Source organism: Drosophila suzukii, chromosome 3 (assembly GCF_043229965.1).
Source record: "Drosophila suzukii chromosome 3, CBGP_Dsuzu_IsoJpt1.0, whole genome shotgun sequence".
In the NCBI taxonomy this organism is placed as follows: Eukaryota; Metazoa; Arthropoda; class Insecta; order Diptera; family Drosophilidae; genus Drosophila; species Drosophila suzukii.
In genome coordinates, this window is record NC_092082.1 from 50,586,622 (window position 1) to 50,612,784 (window position 26,163).

The 26,163-nt window shown below is 47.9% G+C and overlaps 2 protein-coding genes across 14 annotated transcripts in view; both read right to left on the reverse strand.

Annotated features, from left to right (window-relative positions):
- Myo81F (Myosin 81F) overlaps positions 1 to 26,163 on the reverse strand; it is a 2,624,640-nt gene that overhangs the window by 1,971,648 nt on the left and 626,829 nt on the right. The gene's annotated exons all lie outside the window — the stretch shown is intronic.
- The window catches only part of LOC139352937 (uncharacterized), a 77,376-nt gene continuing 63,519 nt past the window's right edge, over positions 12,307 to 26,163 (reverse strand). Inside the window, exon 2 of the mRNA XM_070995772.1 lies at positions 12,307 to 13,696. Within this exon, the coding sequence (XP_070851873.1) occupies positions 12,719 to 13,387 (669 nt within the window). The 5' untranslated portion in view covers positions 13,388 to 13,696 and the 3' untranslated portion in view covers positions 12,307 to 12,718. The remainder of the gene's footprint in view (positions 13,697 to 26,163) is intronic.

A 26,163-nucleotide genomic window follows, 5' to 3' on the forward strand; every position in this document is an offset into this window, starting at 1 on the left:
TGCACAAATTGTTTGTCTACAGTTCATAAGGTTGAAAACTGTGGATCACCGACCACTTGTCGAGTCTGCCAGCAACGGCATCACTCACTGTTACACCAAGGACCGCCTAGCAACCCAGTGTCCGGCGCAGTAACTATTGCCCGCTACGACAACCCTAGAGGATATGTTCTGCTCGCGACCGCCAAGGTATCATTACAAGGGCCAACCAGTCAACTACAAACATGTCACGCTATAATAGATTCTGGATCACAAGTGAATCTTATCTCAAGGAGGATGGCTGATTTGCTAACTCTTAAGGAAAGTGATTGAAATATTTAGAATCGTAGGAAAAATAACAACAACAATTAGATCAACAATAAAGCTCTCGTCCGGTTTTGAAAGACTCGTAGAGGTACTTATTATTTTCACAGTCATTACAAAACAACCGTCATTACCGATTGAAAAGGATCTTAATATTCCCGAGGCACTGCTGCTAGCAGGTCGTGACATTCGGCAACCTGGACCCATTGACCTAAACTTCGGGGCTGGTGTACATCCTCGTTTAATGACCGGTGAACTTCTTAAACTGGGAAATAATAGACCTATGGCGCAAGGCACAAAGCTTGGTTATGTAGTCATAAGTTTTCTCAATAAAATAAACCTCATCTGATACGGAAATCAACCCTACTTCAGAAGAAAACGTAGACGATCTTGCAGGACCGAACTCTGCTTATGAGCCAACGAAAGATGAAAATCCGGTGAATAATAACCAATTTGATATAGAAGATAGCAAAAAGCAGAATGAGATTTCTTTCGATGAAGAAGGGATTCATGTTACGAACTTAGAAATAATGGATCATAAAGTAACAGAGCCTGAAGATATATGTAGTCAATCAAAAACTAGCGACACTGAGCATTAAGCAGCATTATGAAGATATGAAGGACTTTAATTATAAACATGTACCTACGAGGCTGAAGGAAAGATCCTCACGGTTTGTTGTCTGCTTTCTATAATTTTCGGCCAAGGGCTGACCGACATCACCTCATAATTGAGAGTACCCCTCAAATTGGGGGAGAATGTTCGTACCCAAAGGTGCTCAACATGAACAGCACCCAACAAATCAAGCAGGAGCCAAGTTGGGAACACTACCAGGCGCTCGATAGCACCCACTGCAGATGAGAGTTGCTGATCCGCATATTATGTCTCACTATCTCACCGTCTCACCATCTCAACGGCACACCGACCCGCACATGCGGGCCAACTATGCAAACTGCTACCATAATCAAAATTCCCTGACCTACTTTAGAATATGTCCCATTTCACCATTCATTACACTAAACTTCCGTGTTCTAAGTAGTATATAACCATGTATCAATTTAAGAATAAATCAGATATCAACGCAACTCATAACTCTGCGGTTATACTTCATACCTCTGGGGAAAGGGCTCCTAGTACACTATCTCAACTAGCTGCTAATTTACGTAAGCTCAACGTCAGCGCAGTTCCCGCATCGCCTGTGCTCCAGCATCGCAGTAACTATCCCTACCATTGCCGCAACGCGATCGACTATCAGAGTGTCCCCTTGTCCCGCGACGTGACCAAGAAGTGCCTACTTCGGTTAGGCAAAAACAAGTGATTTCCATCTCCCTGACATTTCTTGGTCCTTTTCCACTGACTCACTTGTCTCTACACCTTTGTCTGTCCATGACTATGTTGACAGTCTGTTATCTAGAATTGACACACTTGTTGTGCCAGAAGACCGATAGCATTCCACACTGGTACTAACATTATGTCTCCCCTGCGTTGATACCCTCTCTCCTTTACTTGCTCAAACTAAACGTAGATGATAAAAATGTGACTATAAAAATCTCAACTAAATGAAACTCCTAAGCTATTTATACCCGTAACTCGTAGAGTAAAAGGGTATACTAGGTTCGTCGGAAAGTATGTAACAGGCAGAATGCGCTGCAAAGACTTTGATATTTAAGACTTTGAAACTTTAAGACAAACTCTTATAAAAAGTACAAAAAGTGGTGGCTCGTACTAATTTGAATGTACTCAACAGTCATTGCTATTCCATTTTCAAAGGATCCGAGCAGTTTTATAACTTTGTTAGTGCTAAGCGAAAGTTTTCAGCACTTTCCTTATCGGTACGATTAAACTTAATGATGGCATCTACGGATCCCGAAATTGTGAATCTATTTGCTAAGTTCTTCCAAACTACCTAAAATTTCGTTTCTTGATCTAATACTAACTACCCAAATCATTTAAATATGGCAAATTGTATTTTTTCACCTATAGTTACCGAAAGTTTTCTCTTAAGTGATTTAGAAACTGTACAGCCTGGGCCAGATGGATTCTCAAACTTTTTCATTTGTCTATCTCATCATCTATTTTTCCTACTATCCGGAATCATTCCACTCCACAAAAAGGTGTGAGGGTGGATGTCCTGAACTATAGAGGAATTTCAAGATTGTCTTCAATTCCTAAAACATATGAACGCATTATTATTTCTCGATGGTTTGTGCTCCTCTCTAATATCAACGTGTTGACATTTTTTTGTTAAGCGAAGATCGACTACATCCAACCTGCTCGAATTGACATCTTCTGTAATAGACGGATTTAACAGAAAATAGCAGTCACGTTATATATACAGATTTTGGTAAGGCCTTTGACTATGTGAACCACTATCTTGTTTTATTCAATTTGAATAAGCTCGGGTTTCCAAATAATCTGTTTACAGGATTTTAAATTATTTGAATGGTAATATCTTAGATCTTAGAGGGTTACAATCAAAAGCGCTGTTTCCAAGATAATCCACGTGTTTATCATATAAAACTATAGAGTCTGGTTTCTGCATGCAGTCAGAATTAAATAGGTTCCAGGAATGCTGTCAGTACAATCTTTCAAATTTAACCAATTTTAAATGCAACTTTCTATAGGGGTACCTGAAAGTTCATGAGTTACTCTCTTCAGAACACGTCCCTGGACCGAATATACTCAGTAAACGATTTAGGTGTTTTCCTAGATCCTAAACTTACATTTGACTCCCACATAACCTCTACTGTTAATAAAGCTATGAGTGTTCTTGGGTTTATAAAGCGATGGTCTAAAGAATTTGATGATCCATACACTACTAAATAATTATTTACTTCCCTTTTCTGTCCTAATTTAGAATACTATTCTTCCGTTTGGAGTCCTCAGTATACAGTGCACATTGACCGTATAGAGTCCGTACGTGGTTTGAACTGGGATCAGAACATGTCTCTGGACCGATATATTCAGTTAACGATTCAGGTGTTCTCCTGGATCCAAGACTTAAATTTGACTCCTTTATTTTGCCTTACATTTTTTAAACTGGGACCAAAACGTTACGTTACCTTTTGATTTTACTGTTCTTCGTGCATCAACGTTCAACAATATCCCAATCCTAGGTGTAACTGCATTTGCAGATGGATTCGTGTTCGAGGGGGAGATCCGATCCAATGAGAAAGCCATTTCCCCCATTCGTGTACGAGGGGGAAATCCGATCCAATGAGACAGCCATGACCAAATGGACAAAAAGAATCCTCCTTTACTTCGAGGCAAAGGAAGCTGGAGCAAAACTGGTCCACAGAAAAAGGCCACCAAAAACAGCCAAACTCCCCAAAAATTGCAGCGGCAATCCATCAAGATCAGTTAGATATCAAAGAGAGAGAGAGAGAGAGAAAGAGTCGGTCAACCAGCAGCAAGTAAGCAACCACAAGTCAAATCGTCGGAAGCAGCGCCATGGGAAGCCTACAAGGAGAAATATCGCTACGTCGAGACTCTCGGGATTGGGACATCAGGACTCTTCGACCTGAGAAACAGGTAGCTGAGGTCCTAGGGCATCACTCGGCTAAGTCAAGGCACTCGGTTCTTCTATTGTCACGACCACACTCTAGCACATCGCCGGCGGGTCCGTCAGAGTTCAACAATAGAGCCCTGCGACAAGGAATCATGAGCTCGGGGGAAAGTTGTCTAAACCTGAGCAGGTACGGTCTTGAAGGACGAGCGGTCGATCGATTTGTGGTTTCAACAGGCGTTGCCCTGGAGAGCAAAGCGTTTCCTGGTTAAGTCTCAGAAGAGCAACCGACAGAAGCCCCGAGTGCCATAGAACCACCAAAAAAATAACGACTACATCCTATAGAACCCATAGGAACGACAAAAATATATATATATTTTAAATTTTAAGAAACTATAACTTTTGTGCTTTTAACATATGCAGGGTCCTCTTTTTAGAAAAGATAACGCTGACTTAAAAAGTATGATGGTATGCTTTATTCACATTCGACTGGTTAACTTAGGTTTTACAAAAAATACGTGTGCTAATGAACTGTACTTTGCGAGATTCTGGCAGCGAGTGAGTATGGCGGTGCGTTGCCACTTTTCACTCACGTTGCAACTGGGTACCGAGTAAAACTTAGGAATATCGAGTGTTACTTAGGAATATCGAGTACAGAAAGGGAAAGATATTAGATCAGTAGGTGAGACCGCTTCTAGTGGTCCTTGTCTCTCCACTACCGCATTCCACAATCGGCCCTCCTGACGCAGGATTCGTCCCGAATGCCTTCATGACCTCTGCGACGGTTGATGTTTTATACGGCCCATCACCTTCTCCTACCCTTTCAACTTCGTATCTTCCATGGTTTCCTACGGCCCTAGGTACTTTCCTTTCAATTTCAAACTCGGTGCGTTTAATGGCTACCAAATCGTTTAGCTGGAACTTCTTTTCGACCTTTCTTTTTGCATCAAAAACTTTCTTGTTTTCCGCTTGGATGCTCTGAATGTTATCCCTTGCTTCCTTCCTCAGTTTGTCACGTTCATCATCTAACTCCGAAATTAAACAATCCTGTATCAATGACTTGAGCTGGACATCTCCTGAGATACGCATATCTTATCCTGTTAGCAGTTTGAATGGTGAAACTTTAAAGCTCCTTGGCTCAGTGTTGTTTATGATCTGCTGTACCTTACCTATATGCTTATACCAGCACCCTGGGCTTTCAAGGCTTAGTTTGGAGAGCATCGGAACCACTATTTTATGCATGCGTTCTACTTGTCCGTTTCCCCTTGGTACGCCTGTTGCAATCAGCAAATGTTGGATCTTCTCCCTATCGCAGTACTCCTTGAACAGGTGGGATGTGAATGCAGCTCCACGATCTGACACTATCCTATACGGTTTTCCAAAACAAACAGCCTGGCGCTCCAAACAAGTTACTACTTCTTCAACCCCTTTCCTTCGTGTAGGATACAACCATACGTACTTGGAAAAGGCATCTACAATCACGAAGATGTGATTATATCGTTTTTTGGTTAACTCCATCGGACCAACATGATCTAAATGGTATGTGACGTCGCATTCACAAGGATGCTTTCTATGCAGCTATCGACGACTCGCGCTACTTTCTCTTTTAGCTTCGGAATGTAATACGACATCTCGATCTAATCCTGAGTTTTCTTGGATGAGAAATCTCCTTGCTTATGACTGTTTTGGATAATCTCGGTTTCCATGAGTGAGGGAACTACTAGCAACTTTTTATTAGCATCTTTGAACAGAACTTCGTTCACTATGCAGAAGTCGTCATAGCCTTTGGTCTCAACGGCACTTTTGAGCACCTTCGTCCAATCATCTAGGAGCTGTGCTTCCCGCAAACGATGAAACAAACTGTCAGTCAACGTATAACATGACACCCTACTCAACGCATCGACATGTCTCATCTTCGAACCTGACCTGTGCTCTGTTTCGTAGTCGAAATCTTGTAGATACATCGACCATCTAGACACTCTGAGCGGAATCTCTTTCTTCTTCATGGTCATGGTAAAAGCGTTACAGTCCGTAATAACTTTAAAGTTCTTCCTTAGAACGTACACCCGCCACTTTACCAAGGCTCCAATAACTGCAAATACTTCCAGTTCATAGGAATGATACTTTTCCTCATATGGCTTGGTTTTACGGCTCTTGTAGAAAACTGGATGCCACAAGTTATCACAGGAATCTCGTGTAAGCAAAACAGCTCCAAATCCGAACTTGGATGCATCGGTATGAGTTTCTGTGTCAAGCGAATGATTATAGAGCTTCAGAACTGGTCCACTGATCAACGCTTCTTTAAGCTTTTTAAATGCTGCTAATTGCTGGTCTTGAAACTCAAATCTCACTTTCTTGCGCAACATGTCGGACAACGGTTTGGCAATTACTGCGTATCCTTCCACAAAGAATGTTTGCACTTCTTTCTCGTCGCGCGGAATCGGAAAATCAGCAACTGCTTGGTTCTCGCATTACCTGGCTTGATGGTACCGTTTTCAATGACATAGCCTAAGAAGTTAACTTTGCGCTTCAACACCTGACATTTACTCCAATTTATGCGCAAGCCATTTCCTTGTGCCACTTCCAAAACTCGCTTCAACTTCTGCACGCTCTCATCGATACTCTTGTTTGAAATGATTGCATCGTCCATGTATACAACCGCATCCTCGTTCTTAATTGAGTCACGCATAACTGCCATGATAAACCTGGTAAACACTACTGAAGAGTTTGTTATACCGAAGGGTACAAACAGGAACTCATACTAACCACTCTTAGTTAGGAACGATGTATACTTTTCGGATTCTTGCGAAACAGGTAGCTTTTCGATCACACAGTCCATTTGAGCTGTTTGGATGTTGTCTCGGACAATATTTTCATTTAACTTTCGGTAATTGCAACACAAGCGCTTCTTCCCGTTCTTCTTATCTACAAGCACCACTGGCGAAGCAAACTCGGATGTACTAGGCTTGATTATCCCTTCTTGAACCTGGTCATCGACAATTTTTTGATCGCAACAAGGTAATCCTCTTGGATGTTGGAAAACAGGAAACTCGTCTGTCAACCAGATATTCATTTCGAATTGGGAAAAAAGACTTCTTTCTGGCTTGCAATTATCAATCAACGACTCCACTTCAGAAGCTACTTCCTGACTCAAATGATCCAAATCTACTTCCGAAACTGTCTTAGAGTCTTTCGCGCTGATCATGCACAGACTTTCGAATACACTAATTAGCTGCATACAAGTACTTTGCCCTGCCTAGTTGTCGTCTGATCCTGTTGTTGGTCTTTTCTGAACACTTTGTATTCTTGGCGAAAATATAGTGCCAGACTTGGTTACCATCATGTCAACGCTGTTTAAGATTGTTGTGCCTAAGATTGCGTCAAACTTCATATCGTCATCTGGTATGACATGAAACTCAAACGACATGTCGATATCATCGATAACAACCTTTGTAACGAAGCTTCCGAATGTTAGGACCTGACTTTCACCGATACCTGTCAAAACTCTCTGACGACCAATCAGACTGCCTATTCCTACGCCTAGCTTCAAGAACACACGCCTACGCATCAAACACAGTTAAGCACCAGTGTCCACAAGTCCTTTGAATTCTGAATTCCTGCAAATCACAGATTTAAATTCCAAGCTCGAAGAAAAGGACTCACGCGATGGTTGTGAAACGATTTTAGCGTCCTGGACGACATTGGTTGCTCTCTCTGATTTGACCTGTACTTCTGCTTTACACTGCGCTGCTCGGCGTCCTGGTTGATCGCATTTGAAACATTTCTCCTTCACGGGACCGTCTTTCTTCATGTGCGACGAATCCCCGCATCGAAAACATTTCCTAACTGATCCAGCTAATGGATCTTGTTTTGTGTCGTGCACGTCTTGCTACCCTGTGAATTATACTTGTTTACTGGTTTGGATGATCCACGTGATTTTTGATACGCGTCGATTTGTAGCTTTAGATCCTTGAGGTTTCTGGTCTGGTACATTGCTTTATTTGATCTAGCATCTGGGATACCCTCAACGAAATACTCGATCAAGCTTTCTTCCTCCAAACAAATGGGCTTTACAATTTCCATAAGTGCATAAAGGAACTCGTGCAAGGACTCACCCTTATGCTGCTATCGTTTTCCCAACCTGCGATAAACTTCTGCTGAGGATAACTTGATTCCGAACTCCTCCACCAAAGCCGATTGCCCAGTCTTTGATATTTCTCTGGCTACGCACAAACATCTTTGCTGCTCCACTAAGCAACTGTTTTGGATACGCAAACAACTGTAAAGGGTTCCACTCAACTGTAGCTGCACAATCTTCCAACTCTCCTATCCACTGGTTTATATCTGGGGAACTCGACCCAGAAAACTACGAAACACTGCCCTCGACATCTTTCAACGTGAACCATGATCTACCCAGCCTTTCATTTCCTAGTCCTGGATGCCAACCTGCTGCGTTTGGCCGATTTATAGTGGTTTCTGCGGACGTTACTGATAGACCTTCTTCACCATTATCCTCCGTTTCCGACTCACCCTCGTAGTTTAGACCATAGTAGGTCAACAACCTCTCTTGCAATTCCGCTTTTAATCCAGTCGTACCCAATCGCAACTCCGACAACTTCCGACGCAACTCTTCAACCCGCAATGCCAAGATCTCGCTTCTCCCCATTTTACAACGTTGTCCTGTAGATTATTAAGATTAAACAACGTTTTCTTAAATTTAGTACCAAAAGCAAAATGTAAATAGATTAACCACCCTGTCTCTAGAACTGCTTGATTTCAATGTTACCCCACTATTTTACAAAAGACTTGAAATAAACTTTCCAACAAGACTCCGCCAAAATGTCGCTTTTGTTCGTCGTCGTATTTCCTTCCCACGCTTCCCGCTTTTGTAGCGTCACACATACAATGAAGACTTCCAAACTCAACTGGAACTTTCTGGATGCTTTCGTCTGCTGCCAAGATCTGTGCACCAGCCTTCCGCTTGCATAATCCTGCACGCATGCAGGATAGATCTCCAGCCACGATCCGCTGCCTCTTAATCCTTTTCGCACTTCGTCCGCTAGTTCTGCGAGTTCTGGCCCTTGTGCCTACTTTCTGCGCCAGCCTTCTTTGTCACACTCCAGCCAAATTGCTTATGACGATTTGAAGATATCTAGCCGATTTGCTCAGTTTCACCAGCTCTCTGCTTACGCATTCCACGTGTTTTTGCCAAATTGAAAATTCTGTCGAATGGTAGGCAATATCCCGGTTGAGCCCCCAAAAATTGCAGCGTCCTCTTTTTAGAAAAGATAACGCTGACTTAAATAGTATGATGATATGCTTTATTCACAATCGACTGCTTAACTTAGGTTTTACAAAAAATACGTGTGCTAATGAACTGTACTTTGCGAGATTCTGGCGGCGAGTGAGTATGGCGGTGCGTTGCCCTTTCTTACTCACGTTGCAACTGGGTATCGAGTATTACTTAGGAATATCGAGTACAGAAAGGGAAAGATATTAGATCAGTAGGTAAGACCGCTTCTAGTGGTCCTTGTCTCTCCACTACCGCATCCCCCACATATTGACTTCTACTCTTGGGAATTCTATACAATGGGAGTTCTATTTACTTTTGCTGTAATACTCATATAAGAGTTATGGTAATAGCATTACATCAAAATGTTCGTGCTTTTAATAATTTGTTTATTACAAAATATTTAAGTCGATTACAAACTTTTATTTAAAAAAAATATCTTTTAAGAATTTGTTCTTATCAAATTACTGTTGCATACTTTTGGGCATTCAAGTAAGTAATGAAATGCTTTTCATAATGAACTGAAAGGGGTTGCACTTTAAATCGCTCAATATCTTCCAAATAGTAATGTTTATGACAAAAAGTGTTATATATCAAAAGTTGAGGAACATCAAGGGGTATACGATTTAAAAAGAAAGCGTTCGAATTAATTTGGAGAAAATAGTCAAGAAGTGGTTTTTAAATAAAACGTTTTGCTATAATTCGAAATCTGTTATAGTCAGTCAATTTCAGTATAGGTAGAGTATTTTGCAAATTGAATCTGACGTAGCACTCGAGCTGGGATTCGATTTTTTTGGAGCGACTTATCCAGACACGAACACAAAAGTAATATTTTATTTAATTTACTTTTTTATTTATTTGTTTTGTTTGTTTTATAGACTAGTAATCAGATCAGATCAGAATCGTGTTCTTTGTAGTGTGACCAAAGTTTTTTAAATGGACACGCAATGCATGTAGAATGGGATTACTGTCACTCTGCTGGGTTTGTTGACAAACGAAAAACAAATAATTTGCATCTATTTAAAAAGACTGGACTGCTAGTTCATAAAAATTAATATAAAAGCAAGGAAGAACGCTATTGTCGAGTAGGAGCCACAATTTTGGGCGGTTTGTGGGCGTTAGAGTGGGCGTGGCACCCTGCTAAAACGAACTTGCGCTGCGCAGGAATCTCAGGAATCTGCATGCCGATTCCCAGTATTGTAACTCTTATAGTTTCCAAGATCTCAGTGTTCATACGGACAGACGGACATGGCTAGATCGACTCGTCTAGTAATCCTCATGAAGAATATATATACTTTGTGGGGTCGGAAACGGGTATAATAAATGCAATTTTCAACAGATGTTTTTATTTATGTATGTAAGTTGGTAGTTTAGTTTACCAATAAGCGAACTGGGACCTTTAAGGAGTAGGAGGCGGTTTGGGACTGGGTTGTTTCGCTGATGCTGGAGTAAGTCGCTCAGCATCTTGACAATGGATAAAAGGTACTACCAAATTCTTTTGGCCAGAACCTACTTTCTTTGCGAGAGTAAGTCCGCCAGTAAGTCCATGTAGGGAGCGAAGTCCCAAACGGCATGTTGCTTTCCACTGGAATCTCCTTCAGCACTGCCACTCTTCTGAGGATCTGCCCTGTCGTGGTATTGATTCCTGTGGGACAAGTCCCACAATACTAAGCAATAGCTTGGATTATGCATCAGTATACCCATTACTCGTAGAGTAAAAGGGTATACAAGATTCGTCGGAAAGTATATAACAGCCAGAAGGAAGCGTTTCCGACCCCATATAGTATATATATTCTTGATCAGGATCAGTAGCCGAGTCGATCTAGCCATGTCCGTCTGTCTGTCCGGATGAACGCTGAGATCTCGGAAACTATAAGACCTAGGCTATTGAGATTTGGCGTGCAGATTCCTGAGCTTCTTACGCAAGTTTGTTTGAGCAGAGTGCCACGCCCACTCTAACGCCCACAAACCGTCAAAAACTGTGGCTCCTACAGTTTAGATATAATATATATTTTTGATATATAATAAAATAAAAAGATAGAATGAAATAAATGATAAATTTTAGCTGAAATGTATTGCTCTTATCAATACCTATCGATTGACCTAAAAAAAGGTTGCCACGCCCACAAACCGCCCAAACCGGTGACGCCCACAATTTTCATGCTAGATAAAAAATTTTAACTGAAATATATTGGTCTCGTCAATACCTATAGATTGATCCAAAAAAAAATTTGCCACGCCCACTCTAACGCCCGTAACGCTTAAGTCTGTTTACCGCCGGTAGGTGGCGCATTTTAATCTCGCTTTGCTGCTTGCATGTCTCCATTTAGCTGAGTAACGGGTATCTGATAGTCGAGGTACTCGACTATAGCGTTCTTCCTTGTTTTTCTACTAGTCAGTAACGGTGATCTGACACCCGTGCATTCAAATTTTCCAACATGTGGCGACCACATCCAGTCATTTGAATAAACTAAGAACAAATTGTAACGAAACAAACCCAAGGCCTTTTAAAATGAGCAACATAATTTCTTAGAAGCCATAAAAGACCTACATACTGATTAAACAGTATGAACAGTATTAACCCTTTTGGGTGTAAGTCGTGTAACGAACTGATTTTGTATGTCTGCTCGCTACGAGATTCGTGCGGCTAGCTCAGAAGATTGTGTGTTCGTCCCACCAAATTTATATGACGTGATTGCCCGTAGATCAGTGAGAAAACAAAGTGTTCAAATGGTAACAGTGGGATTTATTCTCGTGGTATTGGTACAGCGGGTGTGTGGCTATGCTGGTTTCTGTGTCTCCTTGTTCTGGTTCCGCCGGCTGCTGGTGCTCCTCCTTCTGGCTTCTGGGTCTCGGGACGCTCGTGGTGGCCGCCTCTGCTTGCTTGCCGACGCGTTGCCTCGGGGTCGCTTGTCGCGCCTTAGACCCGCAGAGAATTCGGCCTTGTGGGCTTAGGGAAGCGTCACCGTTCTCAGACTAGGGTGAACAAGCCTTGCTCTCCAGGCTGACGCCTTTCGAGGCAATACTGTCCCTTGCTCTGTCCCGGACGGTCCCGCTAGGTTCTTGCTCAGTTCGCGCTGACAGTCAAGACTGCCTAGCGGTTCACTTCGCTTTACGCCTAGCGCAGACGAACGTTCCACCCGGCTTCACCCTAATGCGTGACGTCCGCGACGCTCCTGCGCTCCCCAATGAGCTCCGCGCGGCGATGGTAACGTGGCTGCCGGAAATGTCTGCTGGCTTCGCTGTCGATGTCCTCTGCGCTGTCTTCTGGCCAGTATCTCGTTGTTCTGGCGCTCGGGGAGCTGTGCGGTCGCTGCTCGGGAACTTCGCCGGTAATCGCAGGGCTCTCCAGGCTGACGCCTTTCGAAACCACAAATCGATCTACCGCTCGTCCGTCACGCCAGGTCCTGCTTGGTCGGGCAAGGTACGCTGGGTCGCAGACAACTTTCCTCCCCAAGCTGACGGCTCTTCGTCGTAGGACTCTTTTGCTTGTCTCTGACAGACCCGCCGGGCGACTCGCCAGGGTGTGGTCGTGACAAAGTTAGAAAACAAACGCCTTGACTTAGCCGCGTGATGCCTTTCAGAACTCAGCCACCTGTGTCTCAATTCGGAGATTCCTGATGTCCTAATCCCGAACGTCTCGACGTGGCGATCTTGCTCCTTCTATGCTTCCCACGGCGCTGCTTCCGACGACTCGCTTGGTTGTAGCTCCCTCGTAGATTACTTGCTTGACTGTTTGCTCACTTGGTACTTTGACTGATCTTGAAGGCTTGACTCCTCTTGATCGACTGATCCAGCTGCCAGCGCTCTGCGGCCTTATATAGGGCCTCCAAGCACCGTTATTTCCCTCTTGCGCACGGCCCGCTGGATCTCTCCACTCTGGGTCCAAAGTCCGTGCCTCCTGGATGACCCACTTGTCCTTTATGTACCGCTTCCAATAGATGTTCCGCCCACTGCTGCCGTTCCGCTGATTCCCGTGCCGCTTGTGGCACGCCTGTGTGCCGCTCCACTGCCGAGATGTGGCACTTCCTCTCCCGGTCCAAAGTTCACGGGAGAGTCCAAAGTCCAAAGTACGGCACTCTTGCTCTGCCCGCGAAGTCTCCATTCTCTCTCGATCTCCATCCTTGGTCTCCAATCTCTCTCGCTCTCCTTCATTGGTCTCCAAACTCTCTCGCTCTCCTTCGTTGGTCTCCAAACTCTCTCGCTCTCCTTCGTTGGTCTCCAAACTCTCTCGTTCTCCCCGCCGCGCCGTTACTACGCGAATTCGCCGCGTATCTGGTAAGCGGCCGGCCATCTGCTGCTGCTTCTATTTGTGGGGAGTTATTCAACTCCTCACATTCCCCCCTTACTTCGGGAAACATTTAAGACTGGTTCCTACTCTCCGGCGTTTCCTTGCTTATCCTAGCCTTTGAGTCCTTGTGATTCCCGCGGCGCTCCCTCGTTGCTCCCTCGATGCTCCCTCGACGCTCTTAACTCCCTTGAGTTTCTACAGCGGGGGTCATCCTCCTCGTAGCAACTTTAAATCTCCCGCGCCGATATTTCCTGTGTTCCCACTGGGACATCGATACTCCTGGGCTATCGATCCCCAGCTCGCTGCTCATTGCTGCGTCTCACTCCTTTCCATGTTTCCTCCGCCTGGTCACACCATTCGTGCGTGATCGATATTTATTCGCATATCGATACCGACGGTGCGGCGTTGCCACCTGCTCGTTTGCGATATTTCCACCTTGGCCGATATTTCCATTGTCGTGTGCCCATCGATCGCACTATCGTCCAGTGCCAATCGATCGCCTATCGAGGCGCCCCCTTCCCTGGCTCGTGGTGATTTTGCAATTTTTCATGGGTAAGTTCCTTTTACATTTCCTCTACTCCTTCTCATCTTATCCTTCTCTCTCCTTTCGTCCTCTCTCGCCCTTCACTCGTCCTCTATCGGCTGCATCGGACTCCATTTTGGCAGCTCTCGAGAGCGGGTGCGGAGAGGACTTCGCATTCACTTTGCAACCGGGACAGCAGGTAAGTAATTGGCGTTCATTTCTTCTTCCTGGACTAAGACCATTCGACTTACAGGTTGCTGGAGTGGCCCATGCATGCCCCGTTCTTCTTCCAGCCACCCCAATCAAACTCTGGGCCCCGTACCCCTTCTCTTGTTGTTTTGGAAAACCCTTGTGTTGTTTTGTGATTTTTTTTTTTTTTATTTATTGTGCGAAAACCCGGATGCCCGCGACTCCGAGCCTCACCCGGTATCTCCTCCCGCCATCGCAGACCAGGACGCACCGCCTGCCGCCCTTCCGCCGTGCCGTCGCGACCGCGGGTGCTTCCTCAATGCCCGCCGGCCACTCGCTCCTGGCGACCTCGCGCCAACCGCCTTCCTCCGGCGCCGATACCTGCCGCATGAACTGCGGCCGCGGGCGCGTTGATCCGGGCGTCGAACTTTGTCGTTGGAGTGGAGGCCTTTGGGTGGCCGCTGGCTCGGGCCACACCCATGGTCCTTTCTCCGGTGACTCCGCCTCCCCCGTCGTTGCCGTCGTCGCCGGTGTTGGCGGGCCCGTGCTTGGTGTCGGCGGGACCCATGCATCCTGTCGGCTCCTCGTCCGGGGGTCTCGAGGGTTCACCTTCGGTGCCCCTTCCTCCCATATCCTGGGCACCTCCGTCGTCGGTCCTGTCGCGGGCCCCTCGGGCCACGTCCACGTCACCGTCTGCTGCCGCCACCGCATACCCTCGGCCTCGAACGCCCGTGTGCTGTGGCTCACGTGCGCGGCCGGCACCTCCGTCCGCACCACCGACGGCTCGTCCGCCCTTGCCTGGTGGACGTCCTCCTCCTCCGGTTGCGGCATCGGCTGCGCGGTCGACTCCTCGCTCGGTGTCTGCTCCTCAGGTCGTCGTGGCTCCGCGTATCGCGGCGTGGGTGGCCGGGCCGGCCTCCACGGCGGCGTGGCCAACGGTGCTCCATCGTCGCCGTCCGTGAGCCACTCCCCCTCGTAGCGGGGAGTGGGTGGCACCTCGGGTAACCACCGCGGAGGGGATGGCGCGCGTGGTTCGTCCTCGACCTCGTCCCTCGGGCTGCGTTCCTCGGCCGCGTATCTGGGGGTGAGTGGCACCTCCCACGCGTCCTCCACCTGTGCCTCCCACAGCCGCCGCTCTTCTTCTTCCGCCTCTCGCAAGCGGGCATGCCACCGCGCCGCCGCCGCCTCGTGGTCCTGCCGCAGCCGCGCCTGTCTTCTCGCCTCCTCCTCCGTCGACCGTTGCTGCTCCTCGTCCGACGGCTCCCGGTCTCGGAACCGCTTCCGAGACTCCTCGGTGGCCCGACAGACCGCCTCCGAGTGGCTCCTCGGGAGTTCCTCTCCTCCGACGTCCGTCGTCCCGCGCGGTATGCGACCGCCCGCCGCCGCCTTCCGGAGTCGCCACTCTCTCTCCTCGACGGCGGGATCGCCGATCACCTCCACGTCGCTGTCGTCGCTCACCGTGGGTTCCGGTGCGGAGTCCTCGCCTCGAGTCCGCTCCAGGGCCCGCCGCGGAGCTCGGGTAGGCCGGGTCTCCGACCATCCTTGCCCCGGGCGAGGTTCCTGGAGGGCCGCCATCCTCCTGCGTGTTTCGGCTCTGGTGACGCGTGTGCTCATGTTGATGTTCTGAATTTTAGTGCTCGACCGTCGCCAGGCTCCCCATACATGAAACCTCGGTTGCGCGCCTTCCTTTTGCCCGATACCGTTATGTCCTTTCTTTGGGCGCTCGCTCTCTTACGGTACAGCTCTCTTTGCTGTACCGTCTTCCCCCTTTCTTCGTAAACCACATGTTGTATTCCCTCAGATCACCGTGGCCCTCTGGATGCTGCGGTGCGTTGTACCTCCCGGTTCCGTAATTGACTTGATCACCTTTGGTGAGTATTCTTGGAAGTTGTCCTTGGGCCTACACCTTGCTTCGGGGCGTTCCTGGTTGGTATCCTTGGTGTCCTTGGGTTATTATTGGGGTATCCTTGAGGTGTCTTTCGAGTCCTATTGGGGTATCCTTAGGTATCCTTGGGGATCGTTGGGCCATCCCTAGTGTATCCTTTGGGTGTCCTTTGGGTACACTTAGAGGTATTGTTGGGGCGTCCTTCGGGTATAGTTTGGGAACACTTAGGGTATCCTTCGGGTATAGTTTGGGCACACTTAGGGTATCCTTCGGGTGTCCTTTGGGTATCCTTTAGAGGTGTTGTTGGGGTGTTCTTTGGGTATATTTCGGTCGCACTTAGGGTATCCTTCGGGGTCCTTTGGGTACGTGATGTGCTTTCGCTACTGTTTTGTCGACCTTGACCGTTTCCTTCCCGCTTGGCCTAAACCCGGATGACTCTGGCAACTGCCCGACGCTGAATCCTGATGCCTTGTGGTTGGATCCCCATCCATCCTTATCCACGTCCTTCTGACCTATCCTTGTAATTGTCCTTTCTGCGTGGCGTGTGGATGACTCTCGCTTAAGCCTGACGCTGAATCCTGATGCCTCGCGGTTGGATCCCCATCCATCCTTATCCACGTCCTTGTGACCTATCCTTGTAATTGTCCTTTCTGCGTGGCGTGTGGATGACTCTCGCTTAGGCCTGACGCTGAATCCTGATGCCTCGCGGTTGGATCCTCATTCATCCTTATCCACGTCCTTGTGACCTATCCTTGTAATTGTCCTTTCTGCGTGGCGTGTGGATGACTCTCGCTTAGGCCTGACGCTGAATCCTGATGCCTCGCGGTTGGATCCTCATTCATCCTTATCCATGTCCTTGTGACCTATCCTTGTAATTGTCCTTTCTGCGTGGCGTGTGGATGACTCTCGCTTAGGCCTGACGCTGAATCCTGATGCCTCGCGGTTGGATCCTCATTTATCCTTATCCATGTCCTTGTGACCTATCCTTGTAATTGTCCTTTCTGCGTGGCGTGTGGATGACTCTCGCTTAGGCCTGACGCTGAATCCTGATGCCTTGTAGACTGGATCAACGTGAACTCCTTATCCATGTCCTTGCGACCTATCCTTATGGTTGATCTTTCTGCGTGGCTTGTGGATGACTCTCGCTTAGGCCTGACGCATAATCCTGTAGCCTCGCAGTCTGGATCGACGTGAAATCCTTATCCATGTCCTTGCGACCTATCCTTATGGTTGATCTTTTCTGCGTGGCTTGTGGATGACTCTCGCTTAGGCCTGACGCATAATCCTGTAGCCTCGCAGTCTGGATCAACGTGAAATCCTTCTCCATGTCCTTGTGCTACGCTGACTGTCCTTTCCGTGTGGCGTATTGGTGACTCTCGCTTCGGCCTGACGCCTAATCCTGTCGCCTCGTACCTGACGTTTCTGCCGTCTGCTCGTTTTGTTGTTGCTTGAGCTCGCCAACGTGAACTGTCCTTTCTTTTTTTGACTGTGTGTGGCGAATTTTGCAGATCACTGGAGAGACGAAATCTACCACCTGGTAAGGGCCATCGTACCTCGGGGCTAGTTTTGCGGCGAATCCTTCGGCCGCTTTGGACAGGTGATGTTCCTTGGCCCACACTATGTCGCCCACCGCTGGTGACCATTGCCTCCTTCTCAGATTGTAGTGTCTGGCTTGGTCCTGGGACGCCTTTTCCATATTTCGCCGCACGATCTCGAATACCTCTTTTAGTTTGTTGGCATTTTCCTCAGGGGTCTCCGTAGCTCGTCCCGTGCCTAGGGTTTCCTTATCATATAGGCTGCTGGGTAGACGTGGTTCCCTTCCCTGGGTAAGAAACGCCGGTGTATGGCCAGTGGATTCCGATGTGCTCGTGTTCACTGCTAGCATAATCTCCGGCCACTTCTCGTCCCAGTTTCTCTGGTCCTGCCCTGCGAACTGGGCAATCATGGTCTTGACCGTTCTGTTTGCTCGTTCGGTTGGATTCTCTTGTGGTGTGTATGGCGCGGTGAATTGTTGACTGATACCCATCTCAGCCAGGAAATTTTTAAATATGCGGCTTGCAAACTGTACTCCATTGTCCGTTATGACCACCTTCGGGACCCCGTACCTTGCGATTATGCGCTCCCTAAATGCCTTTTTGAGCGACTCTGCCGTCGCACTGCGTAGGGGCACCAGTTCCGTCCATTTCGAAAACCTGTCTATCATGACCAGCAGCATTTGATTCCCGTGCTTAGATCTTGGTAGGGGTCCAACGAAGTCTGCACATACCGTTGCCCATGGTTCCTCCGGCACTTGGGTCAACATCTTCCCAGCCGCCTGCATCTGATTGGGCTTAAACCGCATGCAAATCTCGCATTTTCGTACGTGGGCTCGGGCGTCTCTATGCATGCCTGGCCAGTAGTATCGGGCTGCCAACCGTGCAATTGTCCTTCGGCTTCCTACGTGTCCCGCGGACGGTGCGTCGTGGTTTTCCCTCAACACTGTTTCTCGTAGTGACTTCGGGACGCACATCTTCCATGACGCGACGTCTTCACTGCCTGCTCGGTGAGGTATGTTTCTGTACAGTGTCTCACCATCCATAACATAGTCCGGGTACTTCTGCGGTTGGGTCCTTATCTTTTCGCCCATGTCCTTGATCCAGCTGCACTCTCCTGAGGTTATTGTTGCCGATGCCTCTTTTACTCCTCGTAGCGTCTCTGGTAGTGGTTGTCTTGATAATGCGTCGGCCACCACGTTTAGCTGGCCCTTTCTGTACGCTATCTCGAAGTCGTACTGTTGTAGCTCCAGGGCCCATCTGGCGATCCTTCCTGAAGGGCTTTCGATGCTGTTGAGCCACTTCAGGGCCATGTGGTCGGTTACTACCTTAAAGTGGTAACCTTCCAGATATGGCCTGAGCTTCCGGATCGCCCAGACGATCGCCAAGCACTCCTTCTCCGTTGTCGAGTAGTTCTTCTCCGCGCCGTTCAGTGTTCGGCTCGAGTAGGAGATTACTCTTTCGCCCTTTTCGGTGTCCTGGGTCAGTATCGCTCCGATGCCGTAGTCGCTGGCGTCTGTTTGCAGGATGAAAGTTCTACTGAAGTCCGGGCATGCTAGCACTGGATCTGCCACGAGTCTTGCCTTAACCTCCTCAAACGCCGTCTGGTGCTCTGGTGTCCACTCCCACTTACTGCCTTTGCGCAGCAGGTCGTTCAGGGGTTTGACGATTCTGGAAAAATCTGGTACAAACCGGCGGTACCACGACGCTACTCCTAGGTATTGCCGGAGCTCTTTGACAGTCGATGGCGGTTCTAGTTCGGCGATGGCGGCTACTTTTTCTGGATCTGTTCCTATTCCCTCGCTAGTCACTCGATGACCCAGGTACAGCAGCTCCTTTTTGAAGAATTGGCATTTTTCTGGATTCAGCCTCAGATTTGCCTCCTTTAGACGCCGGAACACTTCCTTCAGGTTTCTTTTGTGTTCTTCCAGCGTGCGACCGATCACTATTATGTCATCCTGGTAAGCGAATGCGTGAGGTGACATCTCGGGGCCAATTACTTGGTCCAAGACTCGCTGAAACGTTGCCGACGCCGAGTGAAGTCCGAACGGCATTACCCTCCACTGAAACAGACCTTTGCCTGGTACCGTAAATGCTGTATATTGCCTGCTACTTTCTTCTAGTGGGATCTGCCAGTATCCATCCTTCAGGTCCAAACTGCTGATGTACCGCGCTTCTCTTAGTTGATCTAGGATGTAGTTTATGCGGGGCATTGGGTAGGCATCCTTCACTGACTTCGCGTTGATCTGCCTGAAGTCGACACACAGTCTCCACTTGCCTGTCTTCTTTTTCACCATCACGATGGGGGAGCTGTATGGGCTCTTTGAATGCTCTATGAACCCCATTTGGAGAAGCTCGTCCACCTTTGCGTTGATTTCCCCTTGAATTTTTGGGTTCTTTGGGTAGTATCTCTGCTTGATTGGCTTGTCGTCCTTCATTTTGATCTGGTGTTCTGCCATATTCGATGTTCCCGACATTGTGCTGAAGTCTGCCAGCTCTGTTTCAAGGAACGCTGTAGTATCGTCCAACTCGTTTACTTGTTGAACGACTGCTACTGATAGCTTTTCCTCGAGCCATCCATTGTGTCGGTTCCTGGCTGGTATTATTATTTCGTGTCCAGCACACCTTATCTCGGTTCCGACTTGTTTCAGGAAGTTCCATCCCAACACTAATGGATCCACTACCCCGGGTAAAATCAACAGGCTCATGGTCACTTGTTTGTTGCCGAATTTGACCTCCACCTCGAGCTGCGCATTAATTCCGCCGCACCTTCCATCTGCCAACCTAACTTGCCGTCTCGTCCTTGTAATCTTTCCTAGAGCAGCAATATTGTCCGCCAATTCTTCGCTAACGAAGCTTGCCGTTGCTCCGGTGTCGATTGTGGCTTTGTAGCTTTTCCCACCAATCATCACAGCTGCGGACAACTGCTGCTCCTCCTCGATTAGCTCGCCCGTTAGTTTGGAGAGGTGGCATTGTGCGATCCCCGCTCGCCTCTCTGCGGCTGAGATCGCTGGCCATTTCCCGATCGTTGGCAGCAATCGACGCTCCTAGCACCAACCTTGCCGCATATCCAGCAAAACAGCAGCCGCTGGTTACGACATCCTCTAGCCCAGTGTCCGTTCCCACCGCATTTCCGACAGGCCTCCTGCGGGTCTGTGATATGGGTGGCATCTTGTGGCCTCTGTGTGTTGCTTGGTGGCCTCCACAAGGTATTGTTTGGCTGTCTCTGTTGCTGTGGGGGTGGTGCCCAATGGCCTCCGCGTGGTGCGTCTGTTGCCTGCTGTCGTCTGGCTTGGTGTGGTGGTGACCATTGGTCGTTTCCTCGTGTGTCCTGGTTATCTTCCTCCTCGCATCTCCTGCATGTCACCTGTGCTGGTGACGCCGACTTTGTCTTTGAGAACTTGTTCTCCTGTGCGAAGACTTCCCGTTCCTTTTCCAGTTCTTCGTACTCATCGGCTAGGATCATTAGCGTGTCCAGGTCCGACACTTTGTATGCCCTTAGGAAGATCCTTAGACTAGGGGTGCAGTTTTCCTTGATGGTCCTTAGGGTCTCTTTAGGGGAGTAATTAAGTGGCCTCACCATCGTCTGCATGTCGATCATGTAGTCCTTGAACGACTCGCTGAAGCCTTGCTTCCTTTGCCGGACCTGGTCCGCCAGCCTGGTGAAGAAATCTCTTGGCAGGAAATATGTGTGGAAACTTTCAATGAATTCTGCCCAAGTTCTCCACTGCTTATTGTTGGCGATGAACCATTTCAAAGCCCTTCCTTTTAGCAACTCCGGCATCGCTCGAGGGATCATATCGAGCTCCAAACCGTACGTGTTGGCGGACCATTCTACCTGCTCCAGGAACTCGAATGGTTTTTCCGCCCCGTCGAACCTGAACGACCATTCGCGGACCTGCTTAGCGACCTTTGCATAGTCCGACTGGCTTGGTCTCGGGATCAGCGCTGCTGCTTTCTTTTCTTGGCTTGATTCTCTACTGTGGGCCTCTTTCTGTATGTTGTCAACGCTCAGGCTTGCCACCAGGTTGTCCCCTTCAGCGTTCGTTAACGTAATGCTTGGGCCGGCTCTGTCGTAGTATGTCGCCTCTAGCTCGGCCCAGATGTCGACGAGTTGTGGATCGTTCTCTGTTTCGGAGTAGTATTCCGATAGTGCCTTCCTCATGTCGTCTAGCCTGCCCTCCAGGGCGACGTTGAGCCTCTGTGCGACATGGGCGAAGTCTTCCTTCTTGAGGCGGTAAATCCACTTCTTTCCCATTTTTTGGGACAATCACGTTGGGCGCCAGATGTAACGAGTTGATTTTGTATGTCTGCTCGCTACGAGATTCGTGCGGCTAGCTCAGAAGATTGTGTGTTCGTCCCACCAAATTTATATGACGTGATTGCCCGTAGATCAGTGAGAAAACAAAGTGTTCAAATGGTAACAGTGGGATTTATTCTCGTGGTATTGGTACAGCGGGTGTGTGGCTATGCTGGTTTCTGTGTCTCCTTGTTCTGGTTCCGCCGGCTGCTGGTGCTCCTCCTTCTGGCTTCTGGGTCTCGGGACGCTCGTGGTGGCCGCCTCTGCTTGCTTGCCGACGCGTTGCCTCGGGGTCGCTTGTCGCGCCTTAGACCCGCAGAGAATTCGGCCTTGTGGGCTTAGGGAAGCGTCACCGTTCTCAGACTAGGGTGAACAAGCCTTGCTCTCCAGGCTGACGCCTTTCGAGGCAATACTGTCCCTTGCTCTGTCCCGGACGGTCCCGCTAGGTTCTTGCTCAGTTCGCGCTGACAGTCAAGACTGCCTAGCGGTTCACTTCGCTTTACGCCTAGCGCAGACGAACGTTCCACCCGGCTTCACCCTAATGCGTGACGTCCGCGACGCTCCTGCGCTCCCCAATGAGCTCCGCGCGGCGATGGTAACGTGGCTGCCGGAAATGTCTGCTGGCTTCGCTGTCGATGTCCTCTGCGCTGTCTTCTGGCCAGTATCTCGTTGTTCTGGCGCTCGGGGAGCTGTGCGGTCGCTGCTCGGGAACTTCGCCGGTAATCGCAGGGCTCTCCAGGCTGACGCCTTTCGAAACCACAAATCGATCTACCGCTCGTCCGTCACGCCAGGTCCTGCTTGGTCGGGCAAGGTACGCTGGGTCGCAGACAACTTTCCTCCCCAAGCTGACGGCTCTTCGTCGTAGGACTCTTTTGCTTGTCTCTGACAGACCCGCCGGGCGACTCGCCAGGGTGTGGTCGTGACAAAGTTAGAAAACAAACGCCTTGACTTAGCCGCGTGATGCCTTTCAGAACTCAGCCACCTGTGTCTCAATTCGGAGATTCCTGATGTCCTAATCCCGAACGTCTCGACGTGGCGATCTTGCTCCTTCTATGCTTCCCACGGCGCTGCTTCCGACGACTCGCTTGGTTGTAGCTCCCTCGTAGATTACTTGCTTGACTGTTTGCTCACTTGGTACTTTGACTGATCTTGAAGGCTTGACTCCTCTTGATCGACTGATCCAGCTGCCAGCGCTCTGCGGCCTTATATAGGGCCTCCAAGCACCGTTATTTCCCTCTTGCGCACGGCCCGCTGGATCTCTCCACTCTGGGTCCAAAGTCCGTGCCTCCTGGATGACCCACTTGTCCTTTATGTACCGCTTCCAATAGATGTTCCGCCCACTGCTGCCGTTCCGCTGATTCCCGTGCCGCTTGTGGCACGCCTGTGTGCCGCTCCACTGCCGAGATGTGGCACTTCCTCTCCCGGTCCAAAGTTCACGGGAGAGTCCAAAGTCCAAAGTACGGCACTCTTGCTCTGCCCGCGAAGTCTCCATTCTCTCTCGATCTCCATCCTTGGTCTCCAATCTCTCTCGCTCTCCTTCATTGGTCTCCAAACTCTCTCGCTCTCCTTCGTTGGTCTCCAAACTCTCTCGCTCTCCTTCGTTGGTCTCCAAACTCTCTCGTTCTCCCCGCCGCGCCGTTACTACGCGAATTCGCCGCGTATCTGGTAAGCGGCCGGCCATCTGCTGCTGCTTCTATTTGTGGGGAGTTATTCAACTCCTCACAGTCGGTATAAATTATTACTTGAAAATTTCATTACATTTTGTGATTTCAGTCATAATTTTGCAACGTAGTGAAGAAGTCGTTTCCGACCCCATAAAGTATATACATGCCCGTCTGTCTGTGTGTCCGTCCGTTTCTAAGCAAACTATTCTCTCAGTTTTAAAGCTATCGGGCTGAAACTTTCCCAAAAGTCTTCTTTCTTCTGCAGGTAGTATATAAGTCGGACCCAGCCGGATCAAACAACTATATCTTTCGGCTCCCATAGTAATAACCGGAAAAAAAATTAAAATTTATACCCTTGCAGAGGGTATATTGATTTCAGTCAGAAGTTTGTAACGCAGTGAAAGAGACGTTTCCGACCCCATAAAGTCTATATATTCTTTATCAGCATGACTAGAAGAGTCGATCTAGCCATGTCCGTACGTCCGTCTGTCCGTCCGTTTCTACGCAAACTTTCCCAAAAGTCTTATATCTTTTGCAGGTAGTATATAAGTCGGAACCAGCCGGATCGGACCACTATATCTTATAGCTTCCATAGGAATAATCGGGAAAAAAAATTTTTAAAAATTATAGCTTCGGTGATTTTTAACATATATGATAACCTCCTACGCTTGGAAGTAATATTTTTTAATTAGTTCTGAATTTTGAATTTAATTTTACTAAAATCAGACGACTATATCATATAGCTGCCATAATAGCGATCGGAAAATTGGTGGGAAACAAATTATAGCATCGGTGTTTTTTAACATAAAACCTCCTACGCTTGGAAATAACATTTTTTAGTTAGTTCTGAATTTCGAATTTTATTTTATCAAAATCGGACGACTATATCATATAGCTGCCATAGGCGCGATCCAAAAATTGTTGGGACAATTATATAAAACAAATTATGGCTTCGGTGTTTTTAACATAAAACTTCCTACGCGTGGAAATAAAATTTTTTAATTAGTTTTGAATTTCGAATTTAATTTTATCAAAATTTTATAGCTGCCACAGGAACGATCGGAAAATTGGTGTGAAAAATATATGAAACAAATAATAGCTTCGTTTTTTTTTGACATATTATCTTATACTATTGGAAATATCATTTTTTGTATTTTTAAATTTAATAATTATAACGGCAAGGCTATACAAACTTCGGCTTGCCGAAGTTAACTTCCTTTCTTTTTTAACATATAACAGCCATCTTCCACGACTGCCTTGTTCTAAGCTACATTCCAACAAGTTGACTGGACGTTAAAGTAATTTTTTACCGAAAGCCGGCAATCCCTCTTACACCAACCCAAAGGACTTTCGCTCGATGAGTCTTTCTTCCTTCTGGTTGATGACCCTAGAAAGGCTAATTGACATCCATATCAGGATAACCATCAACCCAAGTCTACTTTTCGACGCACAACACTCGTACCGTTAAGGCAGATCAACAGATACCGCCCTCCACTCTCTAGTATTTAGTATAGAGAGAGGTTTCCGCAATAAGCTATACTCTCTGGCAGCGTTTCTAGACATAGAAGGCGCCTTCAACAAAGTCACCCCAACTGCTATCACTGGCACTCTGACTGAACGGGGCATTGAGCGGCCCATAGTGGGACTCATACACACAATGCTTACCAGCAGAGTAGTGTACTCCACTATGGGATCAGCTCACTCAACCAGGAATGTCAGCAGCGGAACCCCACAAGGGGGTGTTCTCTCACCTCTTCTATGGGTTATAGTGGGAAACACACTACTATCACTTCTAGAAGAGACGGGCACTAAAGTGAAGGCCTACGCGGCTGACGTGGTTATCCTACTACAGGGTAAATTCCCGCAAACTCTTTGCAATCTGATGGAGACAGCCCTATTCACCCTCAAGGTTGACGGCTGATTGTGGACTAGGAGTTAACCCAGAAAAGACCGAAAAACTTCTTTTTACAAGGATGTATAAGATACCGAATCTAACTCTCCCAAAACTATTCCAAACGCTCCTAACCCTTAGCAACCAAGTACTTAGGTGTCATCCTTGAAAATAAGCTCTACTGGACAGACATCCTATGTCGCACACGGAAAGCGGCCATAGCTCTATTCGCTTGTAAAAAGGCTCTCCCCCGTAATAGTTTACTGGCTATACACTGCGATAGTTAGGCCCACTCTCCTCTACGGAAACATCGTATGGTGGCCTTCCCTAAATAAGAATTGTAACCTCAGGATCCTTCTCAAAATCCAAAGAAGCGCAGAGCTCTGAATTGGTGGGGCGCTGCGCACTACCGCCACTGAAGCACTGAACACAATCCCCGACCTTCAACCCCTGGACCTACTTGCCAAAAGCTGGGCATCTGTAACAGCGCTGAGGCTCCACTCATCTGATAATCAACCACACCTGGTTGCCTGCACACCAAAATATTGAAGGCAATTGCATAGCGGACGAGCTAGCAAGAAACTGGACAACCGCATACATCCTTCGCGACAAGGACACGGTGGGTATGCCCATGGCTACCTACCAGCTCCCCCACAGGCAGAAACTGTACACCCTCTCCAACAGTTGTTGGAACTCAATCTCAACATGCCACAAATATGGACTCACGTGGCTAAATTACAACTCGAAAAGAAATAAAACTGTCCTAAAATGTAATATCCACTCTTATAAATGCCC